Consider the following 12,147-nt stretch of genomic DNA (forward strand, 5'->3'; position numbering starts at 1 on the left):
TAAAGAACTTAAACAACTATTGAAATAAATTAATGAATGTTTCATCTTGGAGTAGTGACCAGCCCTAAAGGTAAGCAACAGGTCCCGGAGAAGGTATTCCCTCAGCACTATACAACTGCAGAAATTTTCACACAGCCCAGAGCCCAGGCAAACTTCTGTTTTAAGAATGCTAATATTGGGTCAGCTGTCTCTGTGGTTTTCCCCATCATGAACTTGACCTCACTTGCTCCTGTGATCCCTCCTCCCTCTCTTCAACTGAAATCTAGGAGCTCAGTCCAGTGTTTGGTTGTGAATCACTGAGCTAGGGAACATGTATGGGACTGAACTAGATCCTCTGAATGTGGGTGACAGTTATGTGGCTACATCTGTTTGGGGAGCCCCTGGCAGTGAGACCAGGACTTATCCCAGGTGCATGAAATGGCTTTTTGGAACACATTCCCAGGGTGGGACACCTTGCTCAGGCTTGGTCCTGGCTCAACTTAGTATGCCAGACTTTGTTGACTCCCTAAGGGAGACCTTACCCTCTCTGAGGAGGAGTGGTTGGGGGGTAGAATGGGAGAGGTAGGGGGCAGTAGAAGGGGAAGGAGGGGAACTGGGATTGGTATGTAAAATGAAAAAGAAACCTTTTTTAAATAAATAAATATAAACATAAAAAGAATGCTAATATTGCAATAACAGGGTGAGTTTTATTTGCAACAGTTTAATTCCCTGAAAGAACTTTTAAACTACCCTTAGAATTCACCTCATTTCCAATTCTTATGGTAATTTTGGTAATTTGGAAGTTCATTTTGTTAGCAAGCCCTGTGTGGAGTCCAGTTCCTCCCTAGTGCAGTGTCGGACAAGATGCTCCACACAGTAAAATCAGAGATTCAGAATGGAGATGTGAAATCTGCCCTGAATAGGCAATCAGTCTTAACATGGCCATTGACTCGATTGATTTCAAGCAGTGCATACCTCTGGGTAAATATTGTACAAATGTTTTGTTAAGGAAGGCAAAGCTGGTTTTGGTTTTTGAGCTGTTTTTGTTTTTGTCTTATTGATTTTTTTTATTTTGTTTTTGTTATTAGTTCTGGTTGTTTATTTTGAGAGCAAAAGAAAAGACATGAAGTTGGGTGAGGAGAAGTTGGCAGGAGTTGGGAAAAAGGAAAAAATATGACCAAAATATACGAAAAAATTAAATTAAAATTTAAAAATAAATTATGCAAATCCTACAGTAAACTCTAATTTCACACTTTTTTTTCAAAGATTTATTGTAGTTTTAACTTTAGGGATAGGCTTGTGCCCGTGTGGGTGTGGGTGCCAGTGAAGGTCAGAAGAAGGTGACAGATCCTTAGGACTTGAGTTCCAGCTGCCCTGGGTGGGGTCAGAAGGAGGATGAGCTCCTAACAGTGGAGTCATTTCTTCAGCCCCTCACACAGTCAGTCAAGCCCGTTTCCCTAACACAACTGGATGTTGGCACAGAAGCAATTTATACACATTTTAGAAAAATAGCACTTTATGTCTGTAATTTATTTTTTATTTTATTTTTAAAATTATAATATAAATACATCACTTTTCTCTTTCCTTTCCTCCCTCACAAACCCTCCCATGTATACCTACTTACTCTTTCTCAGATTCATAATCTATTTTTTCATCAATTGTTGTTGCATGCCTTTATGTATATACCTAAATATAATCTGCTCAGTCTGTTTAATGTTACTTATATGTATGTTTTCAGGGCTGACTATTTAACCAATTGGTGTGCTCTTCACTGGGGAAGACTATTTCTCTCACTCTCTGTGTTCTGTAGGTACCTGTAGTTCTTTGTGTAGGCCTGAGGCCTTGTGGCCTTTTCCAGTCCACTTTGGCATGTCTACTGTTGTTGAACTGATTCAGTACATGCTAGGCAGCCATGTTGGTAAAACACCATGGTACAGCTTCTGACATTTCTAGGATCCACAGCCTTACCGCGAACTCCCTGATCCTCTTGTGCAATGTTCTCTGAACCCTATGTCGGAGTGTTTTCTAGATGTACTCATTGGGACTGGGCTTCACATCTCCACACTTCTATTGGTTGTGGTTTTCTGTCATGGTTTCCATATGTCACAAAGAGATATTTCTTTGATAAGGGGTAAGGACTCTACTTACCTATTACTATTAGGACAAATAATTCGAGTTCAGTGAAGTGGTTGTTTTAGAGTCTCCAAGACCTATGACTTCACCAATGGGTAATTGGCTAGGCTTCCAGTATGAGACATGATTTCCCTATTTCTGAGCAGGTCTTAAGCCCAATTAGAGAGAGCTGTTGGTTATCGCTAAGGTATTAATGCCACTATGGCATTGTTAGGGTTATCATATTGTGTTGTTCATTGTGGTTCGTAGGCATCATATCTGGGTAGGACTATTGATTGCCTCTCTCCTTTGAAAGCTTGCGTGACACTTTCTGGTACCATGAGACCTAGTCCTTAGGGAAGAGGCATTCAGGACAGTTTCAGCTCAGGGGCCTCTTTGCCCTGTGTCTGAAGCACATGTGACTTCAGCAATAAGAACTTATCTTCTACCTCTAGGGGAAGGGGTGACAAATGAGGGCAATAGTAATACCCTGTGTATTTTGGGGAGTCTCTTGGACAACCCTATATCAAAAGAGGGCTTCTCATGACTAGTTTTGGGGATTTTGTTACTTGGCCCTTGGCTCTTGGAGGGAACATTGCCAACCCAGATAAGAAATTTTTATTTAAATTATATATGTATGTTTCTACATAATGTCTGTAATCTTTAAAGAGTTGTGATCAATTTGTAGATCTTGGTTAAATTTGCAAAATATCTACAGAACACTTATTTTGGTTTACCAATCTTTTTGGTGAAAAAGATTGGCCATATTTCAAACCTTCATTTCACTGTTGATGGAACTAATGATGAAAGAGTCTTTGGTTCCTTCCTTTAGTCCCATTCAACCAACTGCAAGCTGTGTAATGCTGGGCATGCCCATCAACCTCTTCTCTTTAAGTTTTTTTCTTATCAGTAAAATAAGAATTTTGAATGCTCACACCTCACAGCTTTTATTCAGTTTGCATGACTTAGTATCTATGAAGCATAGAAAAGTCCACAATAAATTCTCCTTACTAAAAGTAATCATATCATGCCAACAGAAATGACTAAATAGATTCAGCAGTCAATTAAAGGATGGGAGTATGCAGGTTGGCCCTGATCTTCAAAGATGAGGAACACCTTGATAGAAAGAGAAAGCTAGAGTCAAAGATGTCCAATTCTGTGTAGATTTCTGGTATTTCCCCTCCTGTCTGTCTTCTCTTCTCACCTGGGTATTTCTTGGATATAACAAGCACAGCACAGGAATCTTGGCTCAATATAGCAGAGCCAGCATGTGGCTCTCTAAAGTATCTGTGGCAAGAAGGAAGAAGCAGAATGGAAGGATGATGTTATGCTGAGCCCTCTGTATGGGTACAAGAATGATTATGTGGGGTGCTGAGAGTGTTGAGGACCCTGCTAGCCCTTCTGCACATGCATTCCAGATGTACTTTTGAGATGTACTGGTTTGAGCCCATGTGAAAACTTAACAGCCTTGTAACTTTATGCTAGTAGCTTAACATCTGTAAATTTCAGCATCGTTATTTGTAAAACAAACATTAAAAATAGACAAGCGGCTGCTTTCAAGAGTCTACTACATTTGTACAACTAGAAAAAGACTTACTACAGAGTAGGTATCCCAAAAATGTTAGATCCCCAGATGTTAGTAAATATTTTGGATTACTTGTTTGTAGAAACAAGAACGTGTTGTATTGTATATAATTCTTAGTATCTCTTCTCCTCTTCCTGGAGCCTCAATTAGCTGAATTTGAGGTCAGGTGTGCCACAACCATGTTATGGGACAGCTGGAACTCTTGTTTGTGTAAGAATGTTATTCAGCCAATTGCAATGGCTTGAGTCTTGAGAAGTATAACAAATTTGACTGCCAGAGTTTAATTAAAACATGGTGCACAGATGAAGATGACCCCTTACACTGAAACCAACAGAACACTCCTAAACAAAGAGCAATCATAAACGGTAACTTAACTCACTGGATCCAATTATATCTAGCATTTTAATAAAACAGAAAAAAAGAGTGAAATCAACAAAATGTCCCCTTTTATAATTTTTACTCTCTAAAAGACAAATTGCCCTGAGAAGTTGCTTCTAATGACTCAGGGAAGATAACCCTGTGAAGAAAAATGATACACTGTTTCCTTAGAAGTAACACTCTAAACAAAATGAGTGTCGACCTTTAAGCACATCCGAGGATCATTCATCTCATAGTGTTGGCACCCTAAAGACATGTTCCAGGACAATCAGTGTTTCCTGGTGGTTATTGATTATTTCAAGCCATGGCAAGTTTTGAAACAACAGGTGTATCTGTCATGCAAAGCGCTCTCCATGAGGTCAAAAGTGAGGCCCCCCTGTGCTGCAGTGGCTGAGGGAGGGGTAGGAGGGGGAAGATGATTCTAAATGAAGTTGGAAACCAAAACCAACAGTGATTTCCACACTCGATTTTCCCCTGAGATGCAGCTTCAGAATGTATACTTTCCACCATTAAATAATGGTGAATAATAATTGTTGATATTCATCAATATTTCTTTATATCTCTGCATTTGGAGTATTATCAATTATTCTATATACAAATCGCATTTTTAATTTTTTCATTGGGTTTTTTTCAATAATTATATTTTTCAGCCAGGTATGGTGGTACACAACCATAATTTCAACACTCAGCAGGTTGAAGCAAGGATTTCAACCTATACTACATCATGAGTTAGTTCAAAGTTAGCCTTGATGACCCAGTGAAACTGTCTCAGAAATAAAAAAGAGATTATATTTCTCATGGACAGATGATCTATTGGCCTCCTATAACTAAAGTTCAGGATTTGTCTTTATGTTACTGATGTCATTGCAAAGGACATAACAGATATTAGGATTCTCACTGAATTCAAACACTACCTATTTTTTTGTTTGTTTCCCTAATAGGAAATAGAAAATAAAATTAAATTTCTCTTTGGGAGTTGAAGAGATGGCTTGGTGAATAGAATGTTTGTTCTGCAAATGTGAGGCTCTGAATTCAAATCCCTTGAACCTAATCCAAAAAGAAAATTAGGTATGGTTGCATGAACCTGTAAGCCAGCATCAGGAGGTAAAGACAGGCTGATCCCAAGAGCTCCCTAGCCAATCAGCGAGCTGAAAGATAAGCATATGTGCCAGTGAGAGGCCCTGTCTCACTGTGAGAGGCAGTAAGAAAAAAAAAATCAAAAAAGATAATCAAAGTCTTGCTCTGTCCTGGATATGCACCCATAGGAGCACAAATCTGCATACAACACACACACACACACACACAGAGAGAGAGAGAGAGAGAGAGAGAGAGAGAGAGAGAGAGAGAGAGAGAGAGAGAATCTCTTTGGATTTTTTCCTAAAGTTGAGACCCAATGAGGTTATACTTTAAAAATATTTTGTTCATAATTATGTTCCAAAAGATTCTGTCAGCCTTGAACACTGACTGTATGAAATGTTGTGTTCACAAGTGGGCTGCAAATGATGCCTTTTATGGGGGGGAACAAAATAACACGGCTCTCACAAGCCACATATCACCTATGGATCAGAAGACACCATGGGAGAATTTCCACTGTAAATATTTTAAAATATAAACTCACTTCAAGTCCTTGTATTTTTGTTAACTTTTCATTTTAATTTTTTGTCTTTCATGGGCATTTTGCAATTAAAATGACAGGTTTTATTTGTCTGGCTTTATGTGTCATGATAATATTGTACTTCATGAACATAATAATTTGTCATTTCTGGAAATCATTACCCATTATGTATTCAAATATTGGTGCTTTTCTTTTCTTGTTATTTTCTTCTGGAATACCTACCTTCTTATTCTATGACTCTTATTAAAGTCTATTTTGGGGGCTGGAGAGATAGTTCAGTGGCTGGGAGCACTGGCTGCTTTTCCCAAGGACCCGGGTTCCCTTCCCAGCACCCACATGGCAGCTTACTACTGGAGTCCGTAGCTCCAGCTTCAGGGGATCCAACACCCTCACACACACATACATGCAGGCAAAACACCAATGCACATAAAATAAAAGAAAATCATTTAAAAAATCTCTATTTTGTCTATTTTTTGTGTCCCTGAATTTTTGCTTTGTTTTCTTTTTTAAGTCAGAGTTTCTCCGTGTACTCCTGGCTGTCCTGGAACTTACTCTGTAAGCCAGGCTAGCCTCGAAATCACAGAGATCAGCCTGCTGTGTCTCTGAATTTTAAATATTAACCTCAGTTATACTATGGACAATCTGTATTATCTGCATTATACAAACTTAATGTTGTATTTTTCCATCAAGTATTACGTTATTTGGGGTGGGAAGGGCAGTGAAGGAGCTCTGTGGGTCAAGGCAGCTGCTGGCAAGCCTGAGAATCTGAGTTCAACCTCTGGGACCCACAGGGTGGAAGGCAAGAACTAAGTCCAGCAAGTCCTCGGACTTATACACACACACACACACACACACACACACACACACACGCATAATTATGATTAACTTTTAAAATAAAATTGCATTATTTTCTTTTATGGGTGTATCCTCACACATATGCATACACAAAGTAAGTCAATAATTGTCATTTTTAAAACTTTTTAAAATGGAACTGTTTTCTTTTTCAGATATTCTGTCCGTAGCTCTTTTGTGGATGTCCCCCCTGTTCTTCTGAGACTCTTTCTTTCCTTAAGGTTTTACATTTTTACATTGTGACATTTTATACAAGCCAGCTTTATGCCTTTCCCCCTAGTTACACTGCTACCGTAAGTTCCTAAGGACCTCACAGGGCCATCATGCTTGCTGTGCAGTGGATTCTGCTGTTAGCTCACTCTCTCCTAGTTAACTGTTTCCTGTGTGCTTGGTCACTGGCTGTAGTGAGTCTATTTTTAGCAGGCTTGCTCTTGGATGAATTTCCTAAGCAGTCAACATGGACAGGACACTTCCTCTTCATGCTTTAACATTTTACTATACTGAGAGGCCCAGGCTTGAGGACCTCTGGGTCAACTAGGCATACAGAAAGTAAGAGCTCACGGGGCATATAGGCCCTTAAATTCCCAAGGGGACTTGTCTTCTTCCTGGTATTTGCAACTGACTCTGTGCTGGTGGGCATCATTTTTTAGCCTAACTTTTCAGTATTATGAGAGTCCTGGTTTCTTTCAAGGTATTTCTCAATTCTAGTTATCTGCCTCATTTGCAACTAAGACCTTCCCACATTATATTCTCTCTAGCATCTTTGTTCCTGACACACGGCAATCATTTATAATTTTTAAGCAATTTATATAATGTTATTGTTTTGTTTCTTGGTACTTTTGATCAAATCCTGGACCTTGAGTATGCAGGTGAGCATCTTACCATGGAGCTTTTCCCCAGCCACCAAATTAGTAATGCTTTCAAATATTTGAAAATATATTACTACGACATGCTGGCTACCACAGGGTATTTTTCGCATTTGTTTCTTGGGGGTTCATGTACTCCACAGCACACATAGAGAAGTCAGAGGGCATCTTTACAGGGTCTGTTCTCCCCTCCCACAACATGGGTCCTGGGGATCAAACTCAGCAGGCAGCAAGTGTCCTTACCCCCTGAGCCACCACACCTTGTGCTACCACAAGTTTTTGTAGTTGCTTTAGACTTATTCTAGTGGCTGCCTGTAGCTTTGATTGTCATGCCATGCAATTATTCACAATCTGAACAGCAATAAATGTCAATTCAATAGTTTATAACTCAATGGTCAATGGAACTAAATCAACTCATCTCCACTGCTTTGGAACCCCTTAACATATGTGTACATGTCTGAGATTCTCCTTCATGTTCAGGGTCATAGACTAGAGACATTTCTTTAAATAAAGGAACTCCTGGGGTCTTGGCAGGATGTGGGACTTTCTTGTTACTCATCATTCAAAATTAATTATAATAGAATGTAGCATCTGCTTTCTAATTGAAAGTTAGAAAAAGAGGAAATCTTTCTTTCAAAAATACCATCTTTAAAATACTAACACTTAGACTTACCAAGGCCTGAGAATGTGCAATTGGTTTCCCACAAGATAATTTCCCACAATCTTCAGTAGTAAAAGCTCCAAAACTTCATGTAAAAATATTCTTTTTAAGAAGATAAACATGAAAGAGAATTTCTAAGTGAGAGTGGGTGAATTTATCTCACAGAAATGGCCACTTACAAAATTCCAGAATCTTACAGGGAAATGTCGGTGAGTTGAGAAAAATAGCCACTCTGCACCTAAGGTGTACCAATGATTGCCACAATGACACCAGTACACACTCTACTAAAAAACACAAAAAAAATCACTCTCATCACAGTTTAAAAGTCCATGAAGTGTTCATTTGTACTCTGTACCAAAGGGAAGTCATTTTTTTCTAGCATTTTCTCCTGCATCGTTTTTATTCAACTGCAAAATCCAGAAACCATCAGAGAACACGTTGGATGAAAAATAACCCTGAACCCTTTGGGAAACAACAGATTTGGAGGAGAAAAGCTTTAACTCTGGTGTGCGGTTCACTCTCAACTTGACTCAACAAGTGCCACCCGTCACCAACTGGAGCCCATTACCATGTTCCTCTGCATCCTGTTTTTTACCTGTCCTCATCAAGAGCAGCTGAAATTCCTATACTTTTGCTCTAAAGAGTATATTTCTAGAGTTCTCTAAATACGTAATTACATATTAATTACTATATATAATAGTAATTTAAAGAACTCCATGATTTAGACAGTAAATCACATTTGAAGACATTATGAAAAGTGTTCAAACAACTTGGAATTCTTACTTTATTTAATCTCACTGCTGATAATATAACCACGGATTTTTAAAGTAAATAACTTTCTTTAAGACAAAGAAATCAATTAGAATAGAGACTGTAGAATAAAAATGTTTAGTTAATGAGACCATCTAATTTTTTGAAGATGCAGATAGTTATCAAATCACTTAATTTAGCCAACAAGTAATGTTACTAAACAGCATTAGAGCTTAGTGAAGCTCAATTCAAAGACAAGGTCTCCCTGTGCTGCCCAGACTGGCCTCAAACTTGAAGCCTTGAAGTAGCTGAGATCACAGATGGGCAACACCTACCCTGGCTTCAAAGCAAATTTGCAAACAGCTATCATCAGAATGCCAGCATTTTTCTATCATTATTTTTTCTTGCCATGCATCTTCTTGTTTTTAGTGTGTACTGTGTCAACAAGCAAATACAACATCACTAGAGACTTAAAAATGCAGACTTTCCAGTTGCACCTAAGACCCGGGAACTGGAGTCTTAGCAAAGCCTCTGGGTGGTCACACACCCACCGAACTGGGAGAAGTCTAAGTCTGTCCTAGGAAACAGAACTCTTCTGGCCTGGGAGGCAGCTCAGTGGGTAAAAGTGCCTACAGAATAAGCGTGAGGACCCAAGTTCAGATCCCCAGCACCCAGGTAAAACCTTGGTGCAGTGGCATGTATCTACCAGTCTAAGGAAAAAGATGAGCTTCAGGGTCAGTGAGAGACCCTGTACCCAAAAAAGTAATGTGGAGAGCTGTAGAGGAAGACTTCCTATGTCCATCTCTGGCCTCCACACACAAACCATGGGCGCGCGCGCGCGCGCGCGCACGCACACACACACACACACACACACACACACACACACACACACACACGACCACAGATATATACCACTCCTGCACAGAGGGAGGGAGGGAAGAGGAGAGGGCAGGTGGAGAGAGAGACTTATAATTGGACAGCAAACATAACATTGACAAAAATGTCCTGAAATTAACTATTGATGGTGGCTGCAAAGCATAATGACTATTACATGTGCGATGTTGTACTGTACAACTAAAGAGGTGAATTTCATGTTGTCTGAATTATATCTTAATTTTTCATAAATGAAAAGAGGTTTTCATAGATGCGTTTGGCTTGCACAGCTCAGATGAATGGAACCACTTCCAACTTTTTTTTTCATCCTGGAGAAAAATGTAGATGCCCCATTTCCTGGGGCTCAGTTCTCGCCAGGAAAGTAAACCACAGAAGGTTTTGACTCTTCCAGCCCTGGACACTGTCCAAAAGCCAGTCTGTAGTCTCTGTCATGAGGGTCTGCCAGCCCCCAGGGAAAGGATAGAACCCTCCCTCCACTAGAAGGGGTCACCCAACTGAGAAAGGTTTTCCTAGGAAACAGCTTGGACAGCTATGACAGGCCAGGAAACCTGGGTATCAGTCAAGCAAGATCAAGCAAAGTACACAGAGCCAGAAACACTATCTGCCTGCTGCACACGTGGTCCCAGCCTGGAGTGGGGAGAGGGGAGCGAGGGAGGAACTGAGACTGTGTTTCTCCACTCTGCTGTCTGCTGTCTGTCCCTCCCCATCACCACTGTCAGCAACCTGGAATCTGGAGGTTTTGTTGTTGGTTGTTGCTGTTTTAAATAAGGGCTCCTGGTTATTGAGAGGCCACTAGGAAGGAGCCGATCCCTATTTTTCTGTCCCCTAACAGGCTCTCCCATGTCCTGCCATGGGTACAAAAGCCTGAACGGGTCTCCTTCCGGGTCTTAATCTCAACTCCAAGGTAAGAAGGAGGCTGTCCAGGGGATAATGGATAGGTCTGGCCTCAGAACCTCCCTACTTGCTTTCTCCCTCAGCAATCCTTATGCAAGACCAGAGGACTGAGGCAGAGCTGGAGAGTGCACTAAGTGGGTTCCTGTCCCCAAAGTGCCTTCAAAGACCCAGAGAGTTCAGTACATCACTTGCAGAAAGGCTGAACCACTGGAGCGAAAGCTGGAACCCATTCTGAGTTCAGATCGTGCCTGTTGAGCATTGCCACAGGATGGCAGGGACTGTAAAAAATGACCCAACAAAGGTGACCAAGCACTAGGTCCCCTGTGGTGACCTGGCATCTCTCCCCACATAGTGGAGCGGGAACCCAGCGGGCTCATTCTGAGGGTGAGCGCACCCCTGGAGTGCTCACAGCAGCCAGCCCAGCCCCACGCGCGCGCCCCTGGATGTCTGGAGAGACATCGCTGGTGGGACACGCGCGGTACCCACTCCTGCAGCCCATGCCGCCCGCGCCGGTACTTACAAGCTGGGATAGTAGCCATAGGGTGGCAGCGGGAGCTGCGAGCAGCCGTCGTCTCCCAGCTCGTCCATCAGCAGATAGTCTTGGCTCTCGTTGCGCCGCGCTCCGGCTCCAGGGGCAGCCAGCGGAGAGCCGCCCCTCCGGGCCACGAACCCGGGGCTCTGGCTCATGGCACAGCGCCCAGCCGGCCTGCACCCTGCTCCCGCAGATGGGGACCTGGGGATAAGGGGCCGTGTCACCTACTGAACTGGCCCAGAGCAAAGCGATACCGGGAGAGGAAGATGAGGGATGCAGAAGCCAGGCTTACTGGGCTCTGCCAGTGGCTTCCCTGCCCGCCAGGGTGGAAGTCACTTCTTGGGGGCTTGGCGGACAATGGCCAAGGGAACCTTGACCTGAAAGCATCTGGACCGCGCCAACAGGCGGCCTGGGCTCCCAGGCAGAGGGCACAGGCGGGGCCTCGGTGGCGGCCGCCAGGGAGAGCAGCTGAAGAGTTACTATGTCAACCACAGACTCTCCAGCCTTCGCCTCCCGCCTCCCCGCCCCCCATCCTCCGTCACGATCCCCACCTTTAAAGGGATCGAAAGGACGGTCCAGAAATCCACGGACCCCTGTCGCGAAGCCACGGCTTGCAGGACCAGAATAAACCTTAACTAGGCGGAGCCAGGCACACTCTTTATTTGGGGTTGGGAGGGCTAACTGCTCCCAAAGTAGGTTTATTAAGTAACGCCAAGGGAGGGCTTTCTAGGAAGTTTCTTTTAAGTAACACTAAGACAAGATCCTCTCCATGCACACCTCCTTGTGTTCTTTCCTGTTCCCAAGCTCCGAAGTGATTTGGACTTCACTTTGAATTGAGGAACCATCTGCGTTCTCACCATCGAATGTTTCTGGTTCCTGAAAAACAACAACAACAAAATGGGCATTTTCCGATGATGCCTGCTTGCTTGAGGGAAAATCCTTGCTCTGTAATTCGAATGCCAGAACTGTTGCTCTGCCTATCGGCTTTCTCCTACGTCCTAACTTGTTTCAAAGTTGATTAAGTGGCAT

General features: G+C 42.3%; 1 protein-coding gene across 2 annotated transcripts in view; it reads right to left on the minus strand.

Annotated features, from left to right (window-relative positions):
• The window catches only part of Trpc6 (transient receptor potential cation channel subfamily C member 6), a 105,416-nt gene extending 93,861 nt beyond the window's left edge, over positions 1-11,555 (minus strand). Inside the window, exon 1 of one of the 2 annotated variants that reach the window (XM_037207765.1) lies at positions 11,107-11,555. In XM_037207765.1, coding sequence (XP_037063660.1) covers positions 11,107-11,273 — 167 coding nt within the window. In that variant the 5' untranslated portion in view covers positions 11,274-11,555. The remainder of the gene's footprint in view (positions 1-11,106) is intronic. The other variant, XM_028890952.2, reaches the window with a different exon arrangement.
• Between the last annotated feature and the right edge of the window lie 592 nt (positions 11,556-12,147).

Source organism: Peromyscus leucopus, chromosome 7 (genome assembly GCF_004664715.2).
Source record: "Peromyscus leucopus breed LL Stock chromosome 7, UCI_PerLeu_2.1, whole genome shotgun sequence".
In the NCBI taxonomy this organism is placed as follows: domain Eukaryota; kingdom Metazoa; phylum Chordata; class Mammalia; order Rodentia; family Cricetidae; genus Peromyscus; species Peromyscus leucopus.